Source organism: Zonotrichia leucophrys, chromosome Z (genome assembly GCF_028769735.1).
Source record: "Zonotrichia leucophrys gambelii isolate GWCS_2022_RI chromosome Z, RI_Zleu_2.0, whole genome shotgun sequence".
NCBI lineage: Eukaryota > Metazoa > Chordata > Aves > Passeriformes > Passerellidae > Zonotrichia > Zonotrichia leucophrys.
Genome location: NC_088200.1, coordinates 2,605,240 through 2,631,148, shown reverse-complemented (window position 1 = coordinate 2,631,148; position 25,909 = coordinate 2,605,240). Strand labels below are relative to the sequence as shown.

Sequence of the window (25,909 nt, the reverse complement as noted above, 5' to 3'; positions counted from 1 at the left end):
GGGCACATCACAGTCCCGTTACTGGCCTTGAACAGGCACTGCTGGATAAGTCTCTGTGTTACTAGTGTAACCTGGAATTTGTAGTATATATGGGAAAGGTAAACTGGACATGGCTGTAGGGGGAAACCTTCCGCAGCACCCCGATTTTGGGATTACTTCTGTGCTTTTAGTAAAAGTGCGAGCCAAGTTTTAGCCCCACTGGGCACCTCTACACCCAGAAAAGCCAAACAGCATCTGTTGTGTTCAATCAGTGGAAAAATCCCAGAAGAGAAACCATGCAAGTTTTTGCAGAGCAAACACTCCTCCAAGGCAAACAGCCCTGCATGGTCTGCAGCTCATGGCTAATGATAAGCACTTCTCATGCCATTCTCTTTTGGGGTTTTTTCTCCCACTGCTGTGTTGGTATTGTGCAAGGACCAAAATAAAGGATGTGATCTTGTAGGTTTCCATCCAGAAGAGACTACGATGCTTTGCATGGATCCAAAACTCGTCCCCAACAGAAAGTGAACACGACAACTTTAAAAAAGAACACATATCCAGAACACGAGACTCAGAACTTATTTTTTAAAATATGTATTTATAGAACTAAGACTACAGCAGGCTTCTTCAGAAGAGTATTTGTATCCTTGGTCTTTCAGAAATAAATAGGATAGCTGATTCCTTGCCATGTGCACTCTGCACAGCTCACAGTGAGGCAGCAGGGCAGATGTTGGAGCTCATTGTCATCCTCCCCACACAAATAAATCCAGTGAAAACCCCAAGGACTGGTGGGCTGAGGCACATGCTGAAGCCATGCAGATTAAACTTGAAAAACATCATAAAAACAGCAAATCCCGTTGCTCCAGGTTAGTGGTCTGGCACCAGGTTTAGCCAGGTAAACTGTGTGTTTATCCCCATGTCCTGTGTCCCTGTGTCCAGTGAAATAAGGCAGCGAGGAGCAGAGGAGCAGCACTGCACACAGGGACATCAGAGAGACCAGCAGCCCCGAGGCACGAGAGCTTCTGAATCAAAGCCATAATCATATCTATGATTATGTGGCAACAACAAGGGCAGGAACTTTCAGGAGAAGTGGTCAGAAAAACAGGTTTCATGGCTCCAGCAGTAGATAGGTTTGTTTCCAGTGGTGCATAGTAAGAACAAGAGGTTAGAGAATCACAGAAGTTAATTAAATCATACAGTCAGAGAATCCCAGGATGGTTTGGGTTGGAAGGGACCTAAAAGACCACCTAGTTCTGATGCCTTTAGGATTTTACCTTTCATATTTTTCAAATATTTGTAATTCTTTAGTGTATAACCCTAAACTCCATATGGAGTGTTAGCTACTGCTTTCCTATTTTGGTCGGACAAAACAATTCCTCTCTAGGCCTGGGAATCAAGGACTCCTTACTGTCTCAGGCCCTGAGAAACATAAACAAAAGTGAGTTGAAGGGCAGCAAAACTTGGGATAAATGCCTTCATTACCTGAAGCTGCAATTGGAACATTAACCCCCAACATGCAAATGGACCGAACTTACAAAAATGTGAAAACCCATGACCCATTGTCCATATATTGGGGGGCTTTGTCTGCCCAAAATGTACCTGAAGGCCCTTCAATAAATATAACTTTTTATTCCTTTAGTTTCGTCTGGACTCTGTTTTTAGGTAGTCCCAAAAAGGCATCAGTTCCAACTCCCTGCTACGGGCAGGGACACTTTCCACTAGACCAGGTGGCTCCAAGCCCCATCCAGCCTGGTCTCCAGAGCTTACCAGGGGCAACCTGATAAACCTAAAAGCCCACAAGACCCTCATCAGAGAGGTGGCTGGAAGAGTTGAATAAATTCCTTAGAACCTTCCTGGGATCTCCTAGCAGGTTGGATGCGACACAGCCCCTCCCTGGGTAGATGCAAAGCAGCTTCCACTTAAGCCTGGAGCACAGCTACAGCTAAGACAGACACATGGTGCAACTGCTGGTGCCCCTCTAAGTAAGATTCCTGAGAGATATGAGTAAAATTTCACCTAAATGACCTAAAATTTTACCTAAATTTCACCTACAGTTTAATCCCCACTAAGGAAAGACTTTAGGTACAGGCAAGAGCCTTTAGGAACAGGCAAAACCTGAGATCTGGGAGGGATGCACATACCCTGGACACAAGCCAGTGTGCCCAAAGCATCATGCAGCACTCCTCCCTGCACATACAACTTCTTAGTTATACAAAGAGTGGGAGGCCCCAGACTTTCTAGATGGCTACACTTCAGAATAACTTCAAATCAAAACATTCTTCTGACACAGGTCACCCCTGTGTCTGGTCCTTTTCCTCCTCTGAGTGTGAAGATCCATCCAAGGAGTTTGCTGATCAGAGGCACAGGTTTGTAGTAAGCGCTTTCTGAATGTACAAATAATTATCATAGTCCTCAAATATTCTCTTGAAAAGCAGATTCACTTCAGCTCTGGGTGTCTGGGAATAACTGAAAACACCATCTCTGCCATGCTGGTCAGACCAACAGTGTCTTCTGCATTCTGGAAAACCTAGAGAACAGGATCAGCAGTGTCTAAACCACAGCTACAGCTCAGACGAATAATGGGAGGGCTGACAGAAGCATCACTTCCAATTAGTCACCTCAAAATGTCATTCCTTAACCAATTGCTTTTTTCCCCACTGTCCCTCCTCTGTGTAGCTTCATCTCATACTAAATCCTTTCTTACAGAATGCCAGAATGGTTTGGGTTGGAACGGACCATCAGGACCATCTAATTCCATGGGCAGGGACACCTTCTACTATCCCAGATTGCTCCAAGCCCCATCCAAACTGGCCTGGAACATTTCCAGGGATCCAGGGGCAGCCACAGCTTCTCTGGGCACCCTGTGCCAGGGCCTCACCACCCTCTCAGGGAAGAATTTCTCCCCTCTAGCTGATCTAAATCTACCCTCTTTTAGTATAAATCATTCCTCTTTATCATATTACTGTATGCCCAGGTAAAAAATTCCTCCCTTTCTTTAAAGCCTAATTTAATCAAAAGTGGGTACTCACTGTGACTGTTAGAAATGTACCAAGCTGTAGCCATCAACTGTGGCATAATCAGGCTCCCCTGAAACACAGAGCACAAAAAATCCCCTCAGGTTTCCCATGAGAAGTGCTCATTATGTGACTTTAAACAGAGCAGAAGCACCACACACTGGCCATCCGTGTTAAAGTGAGTGAGTGAATGAGGTTCAAGCAAGGCTGGGAGAGCTGGGGGTGTTCACCTGGAGAAGAGAAGGCTCCAAGGAGACCTTAGAGTTCCTTCCAGTGCCTAAAGGGGGTTTAAGGGAGCTGGAAAGGGACTTGGGGCAAGGGCTGAAGTGATAGCTCCCATGTCCAGAAAGCCCATGAAGCAGAAACTCACCTGGTGCACTGGTCGGGGTGGGCAGAGGTCCCCTCCTGCACAGAAGGAAACAAACACAGAGCTGAGGATCTGCATGGCTCAGGGACTCCCTCTGCCCCGGTTCTGCACCCTCCAGCTCCCCCCCAGAGCTGTGGGAGGGAAGGAGGTTTGGCCAGCCTGGGCTTTATGGAGACCTGACAAGGCAAGTCACAGTGGGCTCACCACCCACAGTCCACTTGGAAAACACTGGAATTGAACCTGGCACAGTGAGTGGGGAGGAGGAAAAAAATAACCAGAAAGCACTGACTCAGGGAAAAATTGACAAGTGAGCCTCAGGGCTTGTCTTTGTACGTGCCTTTGCCCAGAGTGAGACATCAGGAAGCCTTAATTGGATATGACTCCTCTCTCAGTGTGGCAGCCAAAGTGGCAATTCATCCTTAGCATGAGTCTTGGCCCCAGCCATCATCTTGCCCCCGACAGAAAAACCCTTCACCATGTCCTCCCTGCCCAGCTTCTGTCCCACGAGAGTGAATCCAGCTCTGCAGTTCCTCCCTCCACCCACAAATGCTTTTAACTCTCCTCAGATCTCCTCCTGTGATCTGTCATGGTGACATAGCACATCATGAGCCATGAAAGCAAATATTGTCCTCTAATACCCTTAAGTCCAGTTTCCAATAGACTGAAAGGAAAAAATTATGTCTATTTTGGGGGAGTGAGAATCATCTGCAATAACAATTGCAGCTGTACCTTACCTTGATATAGGCACAGGAGCTGGACTTCTTGCAGGAGTCACATTTCTCTGGGCATTATAGTAGTTTTCATAAACAACAGGAGCTAGGAAAAGTTGACAGTAGTAAAATACAAGCCTCTTACAGACATAAAATTATAAAATTACAGCATTCAGCTGCCAAGTCTTTCCCCTCTCTGAGAAAATGCCTGATAGGAAACTAAAAAAATTTGAGACTATGATCTCCAGGGGCTGTCAAAAGTGGCAGAGACTAGTGCTGCAAGGCAGTGAATGAAATGCAAAATGAGTGTTTTCTTCGCACAAAATGATGCTGACCAGAGCAGCCAGCTCCATGAGGAGTACAGAGCAGTCAGCACTACTTTCTGAGATTCTACTAAGCTCTTACCTGGAGCCAAACTTCCAGTTTTGCGTAAATTTACAAAAAAATCAACATCCTTCTCAATGCTGCACATTTCTAAACTCCTGCGGATTTCCTCGTATTTCTGCAAAAGGGAAATAAAGTGCATTTGTATACATCAGGTCAAAAAAACAAGGATTTTCCCCTTTGCTTACCACAGACAGGGTAAAAGCCCAGTACTCACAAGAGCTCCAGCATCAGGGGAATCACAGAATCCCAGAATGGTTTGGATTGGAAAGGAAATTAGAAGCCCATCCCATTCCACTCCCTGCCATAGGCAGGGACACCTTCCACTACAACAGATTGCTCCAAGCCCTGTCCAACCTGGCCTTGGACATTTCCAGGGATCCAGAGGCAAGCACAGTTTCTCTGGGCAACCTGTGCCAGGGCCTCACCACTCTCAAAAATGTGGAATTCCCAGAGGAAACCTCATTTGCAGGAGTTTTGGCCAATCCTTCTGCTCGCCCACTCATGCTGGTGTCTTTGGTCAATCAAGGGCCAAGCTTAGTGCACAGGGAAACAGACTGGGCTTTGCTTTCCACACAAAAAAGGAAGGTTTTGAGTTGAGGTACCTCATCATTCTGAACACAGCCCAGGGAGAGCTGGTTGACGTGGAGCCAGAGGGCATTACGGAAATAGTTGATCCGCTCGCACTCCTGAGTCTCAAAGAACTGAAACAACACAGACAAAAACTGCCCATAATATCTTCAAAACGAGGGGAAATCTCTTTTGTCCTGATTGCTTCCCACCCCCACGTGCCACAACAAAGCTAACTGCCAGGAGCAGTTGGTGTTGATCATCTGCAGGAAGCTGAGTCCTCCAGCTTGTCCAGAGGAGAATAATCCCTCTCTGCATCCAGGTGATGTACCAGGCTTGGAAAATCTGCAAGACTAATGTGGAGGGGACCACCCAGCACATTTCGACCTCTGGGGAGACTAAGCCAGCTTCCTAAAGGCAGTACAGGTTCCCAAAGTGTCCTGTGCTCCTGTGATCCCAGCCCATTTCACTTACCAAGGTACCCTTAAATCCCAGAATAATTTACATTGGAAAAGCCCCCTAAGATCATCAAATCCCACCTGCACTGCCAAGGCCACCACTAACGCATTTCCCCAGGTGCCACACGTACATGGGTTTTTTGTAACATTTCCATGTTTCAGATATGGAGCAATAAAAAAAAGGGGGGATGTATGAAAACAGAGGTGTTTCTGTTTCTTTCCTGCCTAGCCCTTTTCCAAGCAGATTATAACCTTTTGAAATCTGCTGTCTGGTACACCTCAATTTCACATGTTTTTACACATTCCCATGAACATCCACACTTGTTACCACTTATGACCTTTGCAACACATGGAGAGGAAAACTGCCACATCATCCACCTGCAAAAGTGAATCTGCTGCTTTCCACTCCCCACCACAGAACCGTTAGGGTTGGAAACACTGTCTAAGAGCATTGAGTCCAACCACTAATCCAGCACTACCAAGCCACCACTAAACTGTGTCCCCACCTTAGAGGCTTCCAGAGAAGACACCAAAAGCACACCAGCACAGAGACACCCACCCACACCACACAAAACTTCAGAAAATTCAGCTCAAATGGGAAAACTGGGAAAGCAGCCTGAAGAGAGGTGTGGAAAAGGCAACAAGAGAGGTAACTTGGAAGGGATCAGCACTGCTGGGAATGGGAAAGCTGGTTGCAAGCCTGAAGCAGATCTGGGATAAAATCCATCTTTGCAGTCTCTGTCCACCCCTTAGTCACAGATTACAGGCCAGCAGCAGAGCAGCTGCTCAGCCCTCTTGCTACCAGCCTGGAATTCCCCAGAGCATGTGCTGGAAATCCCTGCTGGACCACTTCCCTGTGAGGCTGTCTGCTTCAGCTGATACACCCTCTCAGAGGGGTTCCCACACTCCTGCATGGTCTGTGAGACACCAGGCGAAGAGTTCTTGGCACAGTGTGCATGTGGAGGTGGCTTCACCTGCATCCCCAGCCACCACCAGCCTCTGCTGAAAAGTCATGCAAAGTCTTCCAGAGTTTCAGACAATCTTCTGAGCAAAAATGATGTTGTTGAGGCTCCAGGACATACTGGCCTGGGGTTACTGAGTGTGCAGAGGTGACCACAGCTGTCCAAGATGACAGCCATGCCTCACCTGCAAGCAGGTAGTGGGCAAAAATGTCACCACCTTGACTCTGTCAATTTTAGAAGCTGGTGGAGAAAATAATAAAATGAGAGCAGAAAACTTGAAGCAATGGGGCCTTGAATCCAGAAGCCATGCTTCAGACACACATACAGGGTTAGCTGCAATACATCCTGGTGCTTCACTGCCAGGGGAATACAAAACCAGCAAATCTGCACTGTCCCTGAGCCCTGCAGCCAGGACTGCAAACCCAGAGGAACAAGCTGCCATGTGGAGGTGTTTAGGGGCATTTACCTCACAAGCTTTGATGTGCTCGTTCTGCCATTCGTCCCGGATCTTCTCCATTGTGGTCACACTCTGCTGGTAACTCCTGTCTGTGAGACAAATCATATTTTGGCTGAAGGTGCCTCTGCCCATGGCAGTGGGGTTGGAATGAGATAACCTTTAAGGTCCCTTCCAACCCAAATCATTTTATGATTCTGTGATTCCATGATTAACATTCATTAAAAAAATCCCTTCACTAGAAGGTAATTCTAGGGCTGGGAAAAAGGCTGAAAAGGGTGGGAGATCAGGGATAAAACAGAAGGACATAGTTTTAGTGGGATCATGCAGGTTTCTCCAGGGACATTGCCCACTGCTGCTATCTTGGGAATGTGTTTCCAAGGAGTCATGCCTGACCCAAGAGCTGGAGCTCATCCATGAGCCACATCACGGCTTCACAACCTCCTGCTCCTCGCCCTCCCAACGTGGCATTTCCACACTCACCAGTGTCCTCCAGTGCTGATTTCGTCTGAGCCAGCTTCAGGAACAGCTGCCAAAACCAGGAGAGACAAGGAAGGTGAAGAAGATGGCACTGCATCTCCACTGGAGAGCATCACCAGCCTCCCCATCTCACCCCAAACCCAGAGCTGGAACAAGAGCTGGGGCATGAGAGCTGCAAGAAAAGACATCCCTCTCCCAGCCACACCATAGCCTCTTGGGAAGGATGAAAGTTTGACAAGAAAGTCTCACAGATATGTATGTTTAGCAGAAAGATTTTTAAATGTAGAATATGAAGAAGGAGTAGAGATGGAAGCAAGTTCTGATAAAGAAGAAAAGAATTGCTGAGCCAGTCTTACTGGATAACCAAGGAGGCAAAGGGTGTGTTAGTTAGTAGGGGTTTTTATGACTTACAGCAAAGGATAAACCTACTTCAAACAAAAAGACGTTTTTACCAAGCAGAAAGATAGCACAGGCAAACAAGTCAGCAAATGTGGCAAGTAGAAAAAAGTTCTCAGAATTTTCCACCACAAGAAAACTGAAAAACAACTTCTAGCTTAAACTGTAATGCACTGACTTTTAGTGACTGGAGAACAGTAACATGAATATGGTAATTATAGTAGTTATGATAGGCTATAGATAATAGTTAAGGTATAGATTGGTTCTTCTGTGTTAAGATGCTCAGCAGAGAAAAGTATATAATGCATTGTAACCAAAAGAAAAATATATAATGCAATGTAACCTAAACCAAAGGGTCTCCAGGCCTGCCTGCAGCTGGAGCTGACAGCTGTAGGCACAGGCTTTGTCACCCAGAACCCTGCACTGCTCTAAAGCCTTGGATGTAATAAACTGCATTCTGGAGAGCCCTCTGGAGTCCTGCATCCCTCCTTCAGGCTCTTGCAGGGCTGAATTGAATGCCTGCCCTTACCTTCTCCTGCTGCTTCTGCGTGACCAGGTTGGCGTTGCGGTGCACGGCCTGCTCCGCCTCGTCCTTGTCGCGGCAGCGCTGCTCGTACAGACGCTTGGCCTGGGACAGACACCACACACACAGATTGTTGTGGTGTGATGGAATACCTGTCCATCCTGGTTCTTTCCCCAGGTGTGCCAATAACCTCTCCCTTCCCCTTCCTTTGCCTCTTGCTGAGTGCTGTCTGTCAATCCTGGCATTCCAGCAAGGGTGTTGTGTGATTGGCGAAGTTCAAAAGATGACTCTCAGCCCTGGGGACATTGGGCTATCCAGGTGTCATTTGTCCCCTGAGACTTCCCCCCCATACCTGGTTGGTGGGATCCCTACCACTTCCGTCCCTCTCTCTCCGGGCTAAAAGACACAAGGACCACACGGTTCCTTCAATTCTGTTGGAGCTCTTGCTGCATTCAGAGGCCTGTGTGCCAGGAATAAACCTCTGGGTTCAAACCCCCCAGTAGAACTGACTCCTTTTCCTTCACCTCACCTTAAAGCTCCTCCACCAGAGGCAAACCTGAGCTCCTGCATGCCTGGACTTGTCCCAAGCACCCAGCTGCACCATCCAGCTTAGCCAAGGTGAAACCACCACAGTGTCTCTGAGGTGAAACCACCACAGCTGCCACCTCTGGTCAAGCAGCAAGGCCAGACAAGCCCAGGGACGTTCCATCCGGCAATATTGCTATTCAATTCCAATACCAGATGTTTGATGCAGACACACCTCGGGGGGAAAAGCTCAGCCTGCAAGGGAACAGCCTGCCTGCAGAGCAGGGAATGGCAAAAAGGTGCCCTGCAGCTTGGGAGAAGCCTTGCGAGGCAAGGATTGGGGTGAAAAGCTTCTGGCAATCAAGGGCATGTCCAGGGAAGGGCTGGGGAACAGGCAGGAGCACAAGGGTGATGAGAAGCAGCTGAGGGAGCTGGGAAGGGGCTGAGCCTGGAGCAAAGGAGGCTCAGGAGAGACCCTGTGGCTCTGCACAGCTCCTGACAGGAGGGGACAGCCAGATGGGGGTTGGGCTCTGCTCCCAGAGAACAAGAGATAAGAGGAGGGGAAGTGGCCTCAAGTTGAATCAGAGGAAGTTTAGAATAAATATTCAGAGAAACTTCTTCACAGAAAGGGTTTTCATGTCCTGGAACAGGCTTCCCAGGGCAATGGCGTAGTCACCATCCATGGAAGTGTTCAAAAAAGGTGTGGATGTGGCCCTTGGGGAGACAGGTTAGTGGTGGGCTTGGCAGTGCTGGGCAAATGGTGGACTCAAGCATCTTAGAGGCTTTTCCAACCTGAATAATTTTCTGACTCTAAACCATTTGTATCCAACCCTGCACGGCTACCACTGACCTTGTCTTTGCTGTGCTCTTCACTTTTTCTGAGCACACCCTGCACTCCACTCACACAGACACAGCAGGGTCACAGCAGAGGAGGAAACTCCTCTTATTTAAGCCTGTCCCAGTGCTCTGTGTGTGTGTGTGTGTGTGTGTGTGTGTGTGAGGAGCATTAACCCACATGGCAAGAAACAGCAGCGTATTTGCTTTACCTCCATGGTCTTCTTGTACTGAAGATTCCTGTTTTTGTGAATGGCCTCCATTATCAGCTCTATCTGTGAAGACAACAGACCTGGGGTCAGCACGTCACTGACCATCAAAGCTCCAGGACACACTGTCTGTGGAAGAGCCACAGACCACACTGAGATGTGTTTAAAGACCTTCATCCACCCAAATCATCTTCACAGAACTCATCTTTTGTGCTTCTGCCTAAGCCTTGAATTGTAGGCAATTGTAGCCTTTGTGTATGCTAAGGAGCTCTACAAACTAAATCCCAGCAATATACAGTACTGTATCATCTCCACAGACTCTGGCAAAACTGAGAAGCCCACTCCCCTCTGCTAGGTCCAAACCAGTCCCTGGTTCTAGCAGTTTTCCCTGGTTTTCCAGACAAAACAATCTAAGCCAGAAAAAGTTAAAAGGCTTGGCCACTTTTACAGCCCCTATGGAGATCACACATCCCTATAAACAAATGTTTTAAAAACATCCCAATGCTGTGGCTGGCCCCAAAACACACACGAAGAAGATGTGGAAGTGAGAAGAAGGAAGTTGGAGGTTACTACACAGTTACAACACATAGGAAGGAGCTCAGCACTTCCCAGCAGGGGCTGGGACGTGGCAGGGGGTGGGACATGGCATGAGACATTGATCAGCCCCTTGCTGGGGCAGGATCAGCACCCTGCAAGAAGGCACATCTCCCCACCGTGCCTCACCTTTTTCCGATGCAGCTTTTGCTTTTCCCTGAAATCCTCCATCTTCTTTGCCTCCTCCCGAAGGGTTTGGGCCAGCTGGATGTGACCTTGTCCCACATTGTCTATCTCTGCAAAGAGAAAACAAATTCATTATTAATACATATATAAATTCCTAAAGAGACTGTTTCTCAAGTCAGCTTAGAGCACACCACACATCCCCTTTCAGAAATATGAAAAGCTCCAGCTTGTTTGAAGCAGCCTCCAAGCAGTGCTCACCAGTGTAAGGATCAGTCCTGCTGGGACCTGCTCTCCAGTTTGAGAAAACTCTCCCCCTCACACAGGTAAATCTGGGCATGCTTCAACACATTGCACTGCCCCAGGCCAGCAGGCAGCAGCTTGGAGCACAGAAAAATGAAGGCTAAAGCAACCTCAGACTCCTCTGGCTGAAGGCGAGGTGGCCACACTGTGAAACACCCTCAGGATCCACCAAGGGAGCAGAGCCAAATGGCAGCTCCTGATTCAGCCCCCAAAGCTGCTCCAAACTCACAGCTGAGAACTGTCAGCAGTGGTGAGGGCAGAGCCCTTTTAGGGAGGTCCACAGGGGCAGCAAAGAAACCTGGATCAGGCAGGGGATGGACTGGGCACAGGACAGCAGAGTGCTCACCCTCCAGGTGCTGTCTGATGGGACCAGGGCAGGATGTGACAGTGACAATGTACAGTGGCCAAAGCACCATCTTGTAGATGCTCCAGTTAGAATCACAGCATCATTTAGGTTGGAAAAGGCCTCTTAACAGTCTCAAGTACAACCATTCCCTCAGCACTGCCAAGGCCACCACAGACCCATGTCCCCAAGTGCCACATTCATATGGTTTTTAAATCCCTCTGCGGATGGGGACTCCCCCACTGCCCTGGGCAGCTGTGCCAGGCCTGGACAACTTTTTCCATGACAAAATTTCCCTAATATCCAATCTAAACCTACCCTGGCCCAGCCTGAGGCCGTTCCCTCTCCTCCTGTCCCTGTTCCCTGGAGCACAGCCCGACCCCCCTGGCTGTCCCCTCCTGTCAGGAGCTGTGCAGAGCCACAAGGGCCCCCTGAGCCTCCTTTGCTCCAGGCTCAGCCCCTTCCCAGCTCCCTCAGCCTCTCCTGGGGCTCCAGCCCCTTCCCAGCTCCGTTCCCTGCCCTGGACACGCTCCAGCCCCTCAGTGTCTCTCTTGTGCTGAGGGCCCAGAGCTGTCCCCACGTTCAAGGTGTGAGTTGCAGTGTGTTTGTGAAGAGGACAAGCCTGTCCAGCAAACTCCAGATGAGCTTCCCATGCACAGCTTCCTATGCACAACACAAACATGACCTCTGAGCTGCAGCCAGACCTGAAAGCCCAAGAGATCCCAAAATGATGCCCTGAGGGTCTCCTGTCCCACACATGTCCTGGCTCACTTTGTCCGAAGCCCCACACACTGGGATGAACCAGGCCAGCTGTTCAGCCTTTGCCTGACCTCAGCACTGCACAGCTTTAGAGATTTCTTTGCTATTTTCTTCCCAAGCAGTTGCCTTCAACTGCTTGGGAAGAAAACTTTAGTGTCCTGGCAAATACAAATAATTACTTACGTTGCTTGAAAACATCAAGGGATCTCTTCAGCGTGCTGAAAAACACAGGCAGGGCATTAAAAAGGGTGGAGAAGCAGAGTCAGGCACAGGCACAGCAGAGCACCTCTTCCAAAACAGAACTCACTCAACAATGCCCAAAGAGCCTTAAAGCACATTTATTTACTCCCTTAGTACCTCCAGCTTTTTCCCCTCTCAGCAGGTACAACACAGTTCACTTGGTTTGACATCTTTCTGAATGCTGGATGCTATTAAAAATTCAAAGTTTCACAACAAATGCTTCTGGAAACCTCCTAAAACCATAATTTTGGGGCAATTTAAACATGGTTTGAAATTGTCCCAACCATTGTTGAAAATGTTTCAACCACTGCCAGCAGTTGGAAAATTAGGGAAAAATTTTCTCCCTATTAGGGAGATTATTATTCCCTATTATTCCTAAACAGGAAAAATTTTCTCCCTATTAATATTGCACAGTAAAGATGGTAAAAACATTTTAAGTGACACCTCAGTATGAAACTGTAAGTAAATGACCAGGGCGTGTATGAAGTGCAGAAATAAAGGAGGAAGCAGAACGCAGTGAGGATCACTTGGGAAATGGAGCAAGCTGTGGTGGCCACAGCATGCTGGGCTCTGAAGATGTGCATGGGAAGTACCTGTACTTCCCTGCCTGGAGGTAACCCAAGGTCTCACGATCCCCAGCCTTGTGCTGACCCACCAGCCCACATCCCCCTGAGCATCTACAGGGCCTTGGTTAATCTGTGGCTAAGGGGAACTTGGTGGGCTCCAGCTCAAAGCCAATTAGAACCCAACTGAGCACTGCTCATTCATGAGAACGATTTCAGCTCGTCTTCCGAATGTCTCAATCACGTTTCAATTCTGTTTTGTCTCACAGCTTCCTTCCTTCTCTTCCTCCTTCAGGGACACCCATAAAAGCAACTGTGAACTTACTTCAGCTCTGTCTGCCCACAGGGCTTCTTCTTCGACAAGTTAATGAGCTCCTTGCCATATTTTTCTTCTATAATTGCTCTGTTGAGGAAAAAGAGACACCACAGAGAGAAACCATCGATTGGTTTGGGATGGAAGGGGCCTGAAAGCTCATCCAGTTCTGCCCTCTGCCATGGGCAAGGACACCTTCCACTAACCCAGGCTGCTCCAAGCCCTGTCCAACCTGACCTGGGACACTTCCAGGGATCCAGGGGCAGCCACAGCTGCTCTGGGCAAACTGTGCCAGAGAGGGTCCCACCACCCTCACAGCCAGCAATTCCTTCCCTACATCCCATCTATGTGTGGCAATAAGTACTCTCTGCACCTGGCACTAATCCTTAGGGAGAGCATCTGAAAAAGAGACCAAACCTCATGAGGTGACATAAATAACATCTTTGAGAGATCATATTATCTCCCCCTCTTGGAAGAAAGGAAGGAGGAAAAGAGAGCTCCTGTGTTGCAGTGTAAGAAAAACCAGTTCTTTGTTTTTTAAATCACTACAGACAACCAGGGCTGAAATTGCTTGGTCAAATGTAGTTCTCTCTGTGTGGCCAGCAGAAAGGAACAAGTATTGCTAGAGGCTGCCATTAAAACATCCACTGGATAAAACAAATAATTTTTTAAAATGCCTTATCTACTAACATAGATGAAGACCCCTGTGTGGTTGATTTCTGGAGTCTGGCAATGAAATTCACCTACCTTAACCCTAAAAACACCAGAAGCTAATAGGGAAATTGAAATAAAAAGGAATCATAGATTGATTTTTTTAATACACCTAGCAACATTCCCATGAACTTTGTTTGAGACAAAACATTCAGCAGGAACATTTTCCATATCTGGAACTGTGCTGGACAATTGGGCCAAGTCCAGAGAGTGGCAAATCCAGGCCCAGCCTCTGATTTCCTCCTGGCCAGACACTTCAGTGGCAGCCCACACCTCCTTGAAGGCCAAAGAGGGCACAGGGTGTAGAGGAGGCTTCTGGCACTCTGCATTGTCACTGACGAGTGAGACTTGGTTCTCAGGGTCCACTTCCTCATGTGGAAGGTACAAAATTTCCTAGAACGTGGGATTACAGCCTGAACAGATGTGGGTGCATTAGACACTTTTAAGTGCAGCTCTCCTCCTGTTCATCCCCTTTTTGTTTGTTCCAGGATGCTCTGTACTGAGTTGTGAAGTCAGAGGTTGGTTTTGTCCAGCTGTCATTACCAAAATGACATTAATTCAATGTAGAGTGTTCTACAATGCTCTTCATATTTAGCCACTGCTAACCAGGTGAGCCATAAAGGTAAAATACATCAGATTTTAGTCAGATCATCACCTGGTACAGAACCTCTGCTTATGCCATCTCCTCTGATTAATAACGGCAGCACCTAACCCTACCACTTCTCAACACTGAATCTGTGGGGAGTTCATAATGCACAAAGACAGGACAAATCCATGGCTCTCCTGGCCAAGATCTTCTAACCTGATCCTCTGCAAGGCAAGCAGCAAGGTGAACTTCATGGGACAGCCTTTTATCATCAGTTAAACACGGCACAAACCAAACTGGGAACACCAGGAGAAGGAGCGGTGCCACAGCAGCGCTCCCAGGCTCCACCCAGCCCGCGCCAGAGGCAGCTCCCTACCTTTCCTTCAGAAAGTCTTCAAACTCCTTGCAGTTCTTCCTGCCATCGTTCAGGTGCTGAATGATGCTGTCGTAGCCAACTGTGCTGGTCAGGTCCGTGCTCTGAAAATAAAGGAACAGGAGTCATGTCCCTGCCAGCACAATCCATGGACACTGCCACCTCCTGAGGCATTTGCACAGGCCATGGCTCAGGGGGAGAAAGCGTGCAAGTGCCTCTTTATGAAATAAGATATGTTATTTTTAGGGGTGGGGGAGGCTCCAGAATGAGAACAATGGTGGCAATTTGAGACAAGGTACATCTGTGCCACCCACACTTGCCATAGATTCTGAAGGGTCATTTTCTTCCAAATTATTCCTTAAAAACATATATTGCATGGATGTATGGAAAAAGAAAAAGAAAAAGAAAAAGAAAAAGAAAAAGAAAAAGAAAAAGAAAAAGAAAAAGAAAAAGAAAAAGAAAAAGAAAAAGAAAAAGAAAAAGAAAAAGAAAAGGAAAAGGGAAAAGGGAAAAGAAAAAAAATAAAAGAAAAGGAAAAGAAAGAAAGAAAAGAAAAACCAAAAGAAAAACCAAAAGAAAAAGAAAAAAAAGATGCAGCAATGCTGTAGGCTGACTTACTCTACTCCATTCTTTCCCCATTCCTATGCATGGCTGCAGAAAAGGGAGCAATAGCAGGAGCAGGTATGAAAACCCAGCAACAGGAAACAAAAGCCACGAGAGGTTATCAAGAAACCTGAAACCTCAAGAAACCTGTGGCAGGATGGAGAGATTCAAGAAATGGTTCAAAGCCAGGACGAGAGCATGCAGAGGTCTGGCATAACAGTGTGGGCAGCTGAAGAGGGGATTTCTCGAGAATTTATTCCTGGTGCAATAAAGGAGAAGGAACAGGGCTGGTATCTGTGATAAAGGAACAGTTTAATTAAGTGTAATTCCTTATTTAAGTACTTGACTGTCAGTGACCAGAAAGCAAGAAGTGAAGGGGAGATGTGGCGGAGTGGGACTGGCAGAAAATCCACAGGTATCCCAGACCAGCTTTGCATGGGAAGACAGGACTGTGGAGCAGGACCTAGGCAGAAACCAAACTTCCTTTGCAAAGTACAAATGTCCCTCCAAAATGAGGTTGGTACTGATAAACCCACAGACAGCTCTCAGGTTCACATCTTCACGAACCGAGTCTGTGAAAAGGAAACAATGCACTGAGTCAGGCTTCATCACATTTGCAAAGCACAGGATCAGCCTCTCTTGAATTCCTGTCCCCACTTTCAAAGGTAACAGAAGGGATGCAGAGCACAGCTGCTGGCCACTGCCAGCCCAGGCACGAGGGAGGCTCAGAGCCCATCAGTGACCACTGCACACCCTGGAGCGGCTCAGAGCCCATCAGTGACCACTGCACACCCAGGAGAGGCTCAGAGCCCCATCAGTGACCACTGCATGTCCAGGGGAGGCTCAGAGCCCATCAGTGACCACTGCACACCCAGGAGAGGCTCAGAGCCCATCAGTGATCCCTGCCTGTCCAGGGGAGGCTCAGAGCCCATCAGTGATCACTGCACACCCAGGGGAGGCTCAGAGCCCATCAGTGATCACTGCATGTCCAGGGGAGGCTCAGAGCCCATCAGTGATCACTGCACACCCAGGGGAGGCTCAGAGCCCATCAGTGATCACTGCACACCCAGGAGAGGCTCAGAGCCCATCAGTGATCACTGCATGTCCAGGGGAGGCTCAGAGCCCATCAGTGATCCCTGCACACCCAGGGGAGGCTCAGAGCCCATCACTGACCAGTGCATGTCCAGGGGAGGCTCAGAACCCATCACTGCACATCCAGGAGCACCCAGAGGCTCCTGCATCCTGCTCTGGCACTCTTGGGCTCTCTGTGCCAAGCAGAAGGGTCAAGGAATACCCATAAATAATGTGCACTAAGCTCCTTGTTTTACCACTCTTCCTCCTACAGTAGAAGGATTTAATTCCAGCACATGTGTTTCCTAAGCACCCAAGGCAGGACCAGATCTCGGGGTTCAAGGTGTTATATGAAACACAGAATCACACAATTGTTTAAGTTGGAAAAACCCTCTGAGATCATTGAGTCTAAACATTCCCCAGCAATGCCAAACCATTCACCTAACCACGTCCCTGAGTGCCACATTTATATGGCTTTTAAATTCCTCCAGGTGAGTTTTCCATGGAAGGAACTCCCAGCCCAGATGGACATGGGCAGGGTTTTATGGTCCCAAATCAGCTTTTGCAGAAACGTTCTGGGCAGGTTTGGCACAGAAAGACTCAAAAGGACCAGCATGACTGAGTGTGCTCAGCCTGGAGAAGGTTCCAAGGAGAGCCCAGAGCCCTGTCCAGTGCCCACAGAGAGTGCAGGAGAGCTGCAGAGGGACTGGGGACAAGGAGTGGGGGGACACAGGGACACGGGTAATGGCTTCCACTGCCAGAGGGTAGGGACAGATGGGATATTGGGAAGAAATTGCTGGCTATAAAGATGGTGAGGTCCTGGCCCAGGGTGCCCAGAGCAGCTGTGGCTGCCCCTGGATCCCTGGAAGCGCCCAAGGCCAGGCTGGACAGGGCTTGGAGCCAGCTGGGATAGTGGAAGGTGTCCCTGCCATGGCAGGGGGTGGAATTGGATGGTCTTGAGGGTCCCTTTCAACCCAAACCATCCTGAGACTCTGCGACTGCAAAGGCAAGGCTGGCAACAGCAAGGGAAGAGGAAGTGCAGCATGGCAAGCACAAAGCCACAGGCACAGAGAAGATTATTTAAAACCATAATAAACTAAGCCAAAGGCAAGTATGAAAGATGGGGAGCTGCACCAAGCCCTGCTCAAACAGAGCATGAGGATCTCTCCTGCCATTCTCCTGCACACATCTGTCCTGGTCCTCCCTGCTGGGCACAGCTCTGAGCCCACGTGCTATTCAGAGCACAGCCCATGGAAACTGCAAACAGATGATTTCAAAGTGACAAAGCAGCACCTGATGTTTCCCAAGCTCACAGGACATGCAACCCCCTCCCTTCCTGATCTGCTGCCTGGATTTGCATCCAATGGAATCAATAACAAGAAGGAATTTGTGCGCTGCTTGTGATGTTTTGGGGTTTGGTTACACTTTCAGCCAAAAACAGGGGCTAAAATGTTGTGCTGGGGATGGGAAAGCACGTCATGATCCTGTCTGAGTCACAGCAAGCTGCTGAGCCTGACGCTTCCATCTCCTACCCCAATTTACAGAGAAAACCCCTGCAGACATACACCCTGTGAAGAAAATGACAGTGGAGAAATGTTTCAATTAGAAAAGTTCTCTAAGACCGTTTAAGTCTTAGAGGGAGTTAACCACTCCGCAGTATTGCCCACCCCAAGTGCCATTAACCCATCTCCCCAAGTGCCACATGGCTTTTAAATCCCTCTGGGTATGGGGACTCCCTCACTACCCTGGGCAGCCTGTTTCTAGGACTAATAACCCTTGCCATGAAGAAATTTTCCCTAATATCCAATCCAAACATCACTTTACACAGCCTGAGGCTGTTTCCCCTCTGCTCCTGTCCCTGTTCCCTGGAGCACAGCCCGACCCCCCGGCTGTCCCCTCCTGTCAGGAGCTGTGCAGAGCCACAAGGGCCCCCTGAGCCTCCTTTGCTCCAGGCTCAGCCCCTTCCCAGCTCCCTCAGCCTCTCCTGGGGCTCCAGCCCCTTCCCAGCTCCGTTCCCTGCCCTGGACACGCTCCAGCCCCTCGGTGTCTCTCTTGTGCTGAGGGCCCAGAGCTGTCCCCAGCACTGGAGCTGCCTCAGCAGTGCCGGCACAGGGACAGGCCCTGCCCTGGGGCTGTGTCACAGCCTGGCTGGGACAGCCCAGGGCCCATTGGCCTCCTGCCCCCCTGGGCACCCTGGGCCCATGTCCAGCACCTGGCACCAGCACCCCCAGGGCCTTTCCCAAAGGGCCTTTCCAGCCCCTCTGCCCAGCCTGGAGCTGCAGGGAATGGTGAGACCCAAAGCAGGACCCAGCTCTTCTCCTTGGTGCCCCTCACGCCATTGGCCTCAGGCCATGGATCCAGCCTGCCCAGACCCCTCTGCAGAGCCCTCCTGCCCTCCATCTGTCTGTCCCAACCTTCCCAAACTGAAAGGTTTGGGGCACTGCACATGTTCATAGACCATTTCCTGAAGGATCTGTACTTATTCCAAGCTCCCAGAATGTTTCTTCAGCCTTGTGTGCTTATAGAAACGCACCAGAAGCTGGTGACTATTTTAGTAGTTGCAAAAACTGTGCAAGTGTAGCTGGCTGTGCTGTCCTTGCTCAGTCAGTGCCTGCAGAAGTTACTGAGACAAAGAGAAGTGCTTTTTCATGCTGGTGCCCGCAGGGAGCAGGGCGAGGAGAGGCTGCACAAGGCCGCAGCTCCTCCCCACCCCACAACCAGGAGGGTACAACAGGACAGACAAAACTCACTGCAGGGAGGAAAAGGCCTCGCTGCAAATCCGCCCACCTGGGACCAGCATCCTGCAAAAAGCAGCTTTTTGATTAGTAATTTTCCATTTGAAGTTTCCTTCCCCTGCGTCAGCCTGTTCATCCCAGAGACACCAAACCAATGAACTGTTTCATCTTGATGCAATTTCTTCTTCCCACAAATCCCACCTTGTTCCTTCGAAACAACGACCTGGGGATTTCACAATGCTGCTGCCAAGTTCCACCAAGGCAGTGCCCATATAGAGAAGGACAGGCAGGGGGAAGGGGAAGTGAAACAGCCATAATCAGACAGCAGCCAGGGAATAAACCCAGGAACCCAGGGCTGCATCCCCCCAGACATGGGCCGTTTTAGCAAAATTGCTAAAAACACAGGAGCGAGCAGAGCACTACCTCGTTGAAGGCAAAATGACAAAAATTTCATTCTCCAAGCTGCAACCTGTTTAGCCCAGAGATCAGAATTAGAGTGGTTCTTAGCATTAATGTAATTTCTATTTTTACCATATGGTTTTACAACACCAAATCGCACGATGAGACCCAAGGTTGTTGGGTTACCTGAACTGTGTGTAAGAACAGGCTTGTGGAAAACAAGGCATGTTTTCACTTAAGAAAGTGAAAAAAAGTGAAAGAAAAGACCTCATAGTGAAAGAAGAAGAGCAGATTGCAAAAACAAATGAAAACAAAATGTCAGTCTTGCCCAACTTGTGGCAATCACTACAGGCAGGACAGGGGCAAACAAACACGAGTTTTGGGGTATTTTTGTTTTTGCACAGCTCACTCAGAGGCCTGTGGGAGTGAGTGACATGGGAGTCAGAGCATGCAGGGCAAAAAATGTTTTCAGCTTCAGGCATGTCTGGACTTCAGTCCCTGAGCAGCAGGAGCTGCAGTGGGGTGCCAGGGAGCAAACATCTTTATTCATGGAAATTCATCATCTTGTATTGAGACCTGGGAGCACAAGCAAACTTCAGTGCACAGAGCCAATGGGCCTGTTTTTTCCCACCAGGGCACATCAGAAATATCCCACCATCAGCTCCAACAGGGAACAGGAGCCAGTGCAGGAACAGACACAGCACCCACCGAAGGAACCACAACTGCTGGGGTTTAAAACTAAGTCAGTCTCCAGGTGAGGCTGGAAGCACAGCCCTGCTATTCCAACAGAGCAAAGGGTGGGCTGCAGCTCAGCCTGCAATCACAGAATCCCAGAATAGTTCAGGTTGGCAGGGACCTTAAACCTCATCCCATTCCACTCCCTGCCATGGGCAGGGACATCTTCCACTATCCCAGGTTGGTCCAAGCCCCATCCAGCCTGGCCTGGGACACTTCCAGGGATCCAGGGGCAGCCACAGCTGCTCTGGGCACCCTGGGCCAGGGCCTGCCCACCCTCACCCTTACCATCCAATCCCCACAAACAAATCTAGAGGTCATCACTCACAACCAGTCACATTTCAAAACTGGGAGATCCAATTCCAAAACCGGCCTAGGTTTTGAGAGTTTGCACATTTTTTTAGACTTTGTCCCATCAGCTGGAGCATACTTCCCCTGAAGCACTTCCAAACTCTCCTCCTTCTCATCAGGCTGTCCTAACCACCAAGAAATTTGTTCCCACGGGAGTACCGTACATTTTTCCCAGTATTTAGGGATTCTGCAGGTAGAATGGGATGATGAATTAATTTGGGGGAAAATTAACATGCACATTCTGTTGGACTAGCAGACCTGAAGCTGAGCCATCATCACCACTAAAGAACAGTGTGTGGCAGCATCTGCCACCTGCCCACAATTGTGCAGCAATGGCCCTCTTGGTGTCACCCTGTCTGACAAGTGAAGAACATACAGAAGACAAAAATTGTGCCTCACCAAGCTCTTTGTAATGATAGGACAAGGAATTATGGTTTTAAAAAAAAAGATGGGAGATTCATATAAAATACAGGGACGGAATTGCTTGGATTGTTAAACAAAAAGATGGGAGATTCATATAAAACACGGGGAAGAAATTGCTTGGATTGTTAAACAAAAAGATGGGAGATTCATATTAAATACAGGGAAGGAATTATTTGGATTGTTTATGAGTAAAGGTATTAAACCACTGGCAGAGGTTACCTACACAAGCTGTGGGTACACCACCCCTGGAAGCATTCCAGGCCAGGCTGGACAGGGCATAGAGCAACCTGGTCTCACGGAAGGTGTCCCTGACCACAGCAGGGTGGTGGACTAGATGGTTTGTAAGGTCTTTCCCAACCCAAACTGCTCAATGCTTCTGTGATTCTAAGAAATCACTTGCTTCAGCAAAGACTTCTTCTATTTTTCGCCTTACGCAAACCAATCTGAGAGGAAAATTGCAGGAGGAAGTGCTTGCCCACTCACAGCACTCAGCAGCAGGTGGAAGCTGGATCTGCAGCCCTCCACACTTCATCTTCATTTGGTTTTTTCCCTTCCTATCCTTATTCACCCCTCCTCCCCAGCCCTCACAGCTGAGGCACAGTCACCAGTACGTGGTGTGGCAGCTGCTTTGGGGTGGTACCTGCCTTTTCCATGGGCCCAACGACCGCAGAAGGGCCTCAGTCTCTCCACTGAGTCACCTCCATCACGCTCCCATCCAGCCTCAGTCAGGGGGCTTGGAGCACACAGGCTTCAGAAAGGACAAAACCCTGGGAAAATCCCTAGCAGCACCAGTGGTTTGGGGCTCAGCAAGAAACTGGGATTATTCAGAAAATAGCCGTGTTTGCAGTGGAAGTGGTCAAGCAGGAGTGTGCCCCACACAACACCCCAGGTCCTCCTTATCTTGGGAGCTGGAGACTGCTCCTGTCCTGCGATTTCTCCCACTGAGCCCCCTCCTCCAAGATCCTCCTTCAAAAAGCACCACACCACTGCAGGAGAAAAACAAAGCGAGCAGAAACAGCCAAAGTCAGCCCTGTGGTGAGGAGCTCTTCTTCAATCCCACATGCCACCAAGGCACAACAAACCCTGCCTGCTCAGCCTTTCTGCCATCACAGTGGTTCCTCCAGCACCCTCAGAACCTCCCCTCTGCACGTCTGCAAAGCCAAGGGAGCACTGTGGAAAATTTCTGTGTAACAAATAGCTGGGAAGCAGCTGCCAGGTGCAGAGTTGACTTTATTCTCCACAACAGGTTTGACATCTGTGTGGGATTTACGTGTTTGACAACGCTATGCCAGTTAACTCGTTAATGATGCTGGGTGAGGCTCCGCACTGATTCCTCAACTCTCAGGAGCCCCAAACTGGTGCCAGCTCCTCCTGGGGCCTGTGCTTCTCTCCCACATCCTACAAGATGGAAGATGCTTCCAGGCAACATCTGGGAAACCCCAAGCAGCACTATTCACAGATGAAGATTTTCACCCTCAAAAGACCAAATTTTGTAATTCACTTCCTGGTCACCAATACCTAGAATGAAGATCCACCACAAGTGGAACCGAGTAGCCACAGAGTTTTAGCTTTGCAGCAGATACGTGGGTTTCCTGCACTTCTCCTTTTATAAAAGCATAATTCTGACTGAAAAGAATAAATTGTGGTTTTCCCTGAACTGTGGGTTTTCCTCCATGGCTCAACAGCTGGCAGCAGCATCATACCAAGTGACTTGCTCCTCTCCAGGATTATCTCCACAAGAGGAGAACATTTTTCACCATGCTGTCTTCAAGTAGTTCACTAATGGCAAATTAATGGTATCAAACCCTTCAGCCTGGCACTGACTTCCTCCAGCAAGGCAGCAGCCACTGCTGGGATTCTTTTGGAGCTGCATGGGGCAGGCTGTAAAGCCACAACTCTCAAGACATGCATGGTGGGCAGTGCCTGCTGGGGATCACAGAATCCCAGAATGGATTGGGTTGGAGGGGACCTTAAAGCACATTTCATTCCATCCCCTGCCACAGGCAGGGACACCTTCCACTATCCCAGGGCGCCCAAGGCCCCGTCCAACCTGGCCTTGGACACTTCCAGGGATACAGCGACAGCCACAGCTGCTCTGGGCACCCTGTGCCAGTGTTCTATCGACGGAGAGGATTCAGTAAAGTCACTCCACGACCACGATGGTTGGCTTAGGAGCAACTCCAACCAGAGAGCAGTGACCCCTCCACCTCCAGGTGCGCCCCCCGGCCCCGGCTGGCTGTGTCCCCGCTGTGCCGGTCCCGCCGTGCTCCCACTCACCCAGAAGTTGTCCCTGAACCGCGCCTCCCGCATCCTGCTGCTGCCGCCGCCGCCGCGCTGCGCCGCTCCCTGCCCGGCCCGCCCGGTCCGGCCCGCCCCGCCGAGTCTCCTCCCACGCACGGTGCTCCCGCCCCGGGATGCCCGCGGGTGGAGGAGCGGGACGTGCAGCGCCGGGCGGGCGGGACCGGGGGGAGGCAGGCCCGGCACCGCGGGACGAACCCACCGGTGCGGTGCCCCAAAGACAGAGGGAGCGGAGCCGGAGCGGCTCGGCCGGCGGCTGCACAGCCCTGCCCACGCCACCTGCAGCACCCTGCCCGCCCGGCTCGGAGCTTCAGGAATGCTTTGGGACGGTTTTATGGAATCAGAGAATTGCTTTGGTTGCAAAAGCCCTCCAAGGTCGAGTGCAACCATTCGCCCGGCCGCTACCAAGCCCGCCCATGTCCCACACATCCACATCCACAGGACTTTTTAATGCAAGGGTGAGGAGGTCACTACTGCTCTGGGAAGCCTGTGCTAGGGCAGGAAAACTCTCCAGGTCAAGAAACTTTCCCAATATCCAATCCAAACCTATCCTGCAGGCCGTTCCCTCTCCTCCTGTCTCTTTTCCCTGGAGCACAGCCTGACGCCCCTGGCTGTCCCCTCCTGTCAGGAGCTGTGCAGAGCCACAAGAGCCCCCCTGAGCCTCCTTTGCTCCAGGCTCAGCTCCTTTCCTAGCCGCTCCTGAACACGCACAACTCCCCTTCACCACACACATCCCGTGTCACAGTTTATTAGGGGCCATTGCCTAACACAAGGCACTCCATGAGGGAGCTCTGAGCAACGCTTGGAAAATATGAAAGCAAAGATCGGACACTGCGTACTGAAATGGCTCAATCACACCCACCACACTCAAATTGAGGCTTTTGCTTGAACACAGGGACAGCTAAAACACTCAGTAGTGTAAAAAAATGCATTTTCAACTTAATGAAATGTCTGCTCAATTGTAACCTGAGGCTAATTTATGCAGACTGTGTGTAGCCTCTAGACAAAAGAGAGCACAAACCGCTACCATGAATCCCCTCCACCAAGCACCTCAATGTGCTCTAAGAGAGCTGGAGAGGGACTTTGGGCGCAGAGTAACAGAGCAAGGGAGAACTGTCTTTCCACTGAGAGGGCAGGGATAGATGGGATATTGGGAAGAGACTTTTCCCAGAGAGGATGGTGAGGCCAGGGCACAGGTTTCCCAGAGCAGCTGTGGCTCCCCACCCCTGGCAGCGTCCAAGGCCAGGCTGGAGGGGGTTTGGAGCAGCCTGGGAAGAAGTGCTCCGCACACAGCAGCAGGTAGACACAGACGATCTTTAAGGTCCTTTTCAAACCAAACCACTGTGATTTTGTGATCCACTCACCATTTCCCAGCTTCCCAGCCCTTGGCACCACTCAGGAACATTTATCTTATGTTACTAGAAAAAAATAGATCTCTGTTTAGGACCGAGACACTTTTGAGTTCAGGACTTTCCAACTAGAGCAGCACACGAAGCATGGCACAGCAACATCAAGTAGTAACGAGGGTTTAGTCACTGGACAGAAAGTCACAAGCTTTTACAGCTGTCCTGGAAGGAACGTGATGTTGGGCAGATCAGAGTAGAAATGTTCCACAGCTGAATTCCCTCACACCTGTGAGGCCCCCCAGACACCTCCTCTGGGGCTGTAGGGTTAAAGAAACAAGATGGTGAAGGAACACAAGATCCTCCTCTTGGAGCACAGCACTGTTCCCAAAAAGGTATTTGCTATCCCTGGATTTAAAGTGTGTGCTTATTTTTGCCCAGTACTGCAGAGCCCACTCTCTTAAAGCACTCAGGCCGTTAACAAGAGAAGCCTGTCAGCCTGAAATGCATGAGAGTGTTTGCAGCTGCCTGTAGCTCCACACCTGGACTGGGAGGTGGACACTGCTGCACAGAAGCTAACCTGGGACAGCACACACATCAAGAGCAGTCCTGCCCCAGCCTGAACCCCAGCGTGGGCAGCAGGGCAGGGGGATCCTGCCCCTGTGCCCCTGGGCTCAGGTGAGAGCCCACCTGCAGAGCTGCCCCAGCCCTGGCTCCAACAGCACAAGGAGCTGGAGCTGCTGCAGGGAATCCAGAGGCACCAACATGATCAGCGGGATGGAGCAGCTCTGCTGAGAGAATTGGGACTGTTCAGCCTGCGAACAGGCAGCTTTGGGGTGAGCCAATTGCAGCCTTAAAGAGGGCAAGGTTAGATGGGATATTGGAAAGAAATTCTTGTCTGTGAGGTTGCTGAGGCCCTGGCACAGGCTGCTCAGATCAGCTGTGGCTGCATCATCCCTGGAAGTGTTCACAGCCAGGCTGGACAGGGCTTGGAGTGACCTGGGATAGCAGAAGGTATCCCTGCCCATGGCAGAAGGGTGGAGCGAGACAATGTTCAAGGTCTTCTCCAAAACCATTCTGGGATTCTCAGATTTAAGTCATCAGGTATTACTGCTGTTGACAGCTACACCTGCAATAGTGCCAAGACACAAAGACCAGTATTCCAAAGGCCAGGCACT

General features: G+C 49.7%; 1 protein-coding gene across 1 annotated transcript; it reads right to left on the bottom strand.

The window, feature by feature from the left end:
- Window positions 1-600: 600 nt before the first annotated feature.
- On the bottom strand, window positions 601-23,478 carry PSTPIP2 (proline-serine-threonine phosphatase interacting protein 2). The gene is made up of 15 exons (XM_064735704.1): window positions 23,368-23,478; window positions 14,777-14,877; window positions 13,116-13,193; window positions 12,171-12,205; window positions 10,589-10,695; window positions 9,869-9,931; window positions 8,304-8,402; window positions 7,382-7,427; window positions 6,911-6,990; window positions 5,060-5,158; window positions 4,476-4,572; window positions 4,095-4,176; window positions 3,364-3,398; window positions 3,009-3,066; window positions 601-2,506 (listed from the first exon to the last, which is right to left on the bottom strand). Exons 1-14 carry the CDS (start codon window positions 23,398-23,400, stop codon window positions 3,017-3,019), a joined length of 1,005 nt encoding a protein of 334 aa, XP_064591774.1. The 5' UTR covers window positions 23,401-23,478; the 3' UTR covers window positions 601-2,506; window positions 3,009-3,016.
- Between the last annotated feature and the right edge of the window lie 2,431 nt (window positions 23,479-25,909).

Excerpts from the sequence above, each read along its gene's own strand:
- PSTPIP2 (XM_064735704.1), bottom strand. The coding sequence starts at position 23,400 with ATGCGGGAGGCGCGGTTCAGGGACAACTTCTGG. Across the intron at positions 7,428-8,303 it reads CGCAGAAGCAGCAGGAGAAG|CTGTTCCTGAAGCTGGCTCA; the intron begins GTAAGGGCAGGC and ends TGGTTTTGGCAG. Across the intron at positions 4,177-4,475 it reads AACTGGAAGTTTGGCTCCAG|CTCCTGTTGTTTATGAAAAC; the intron begins GTAAGAGCTTAG and ends AACTTTTCCTAG.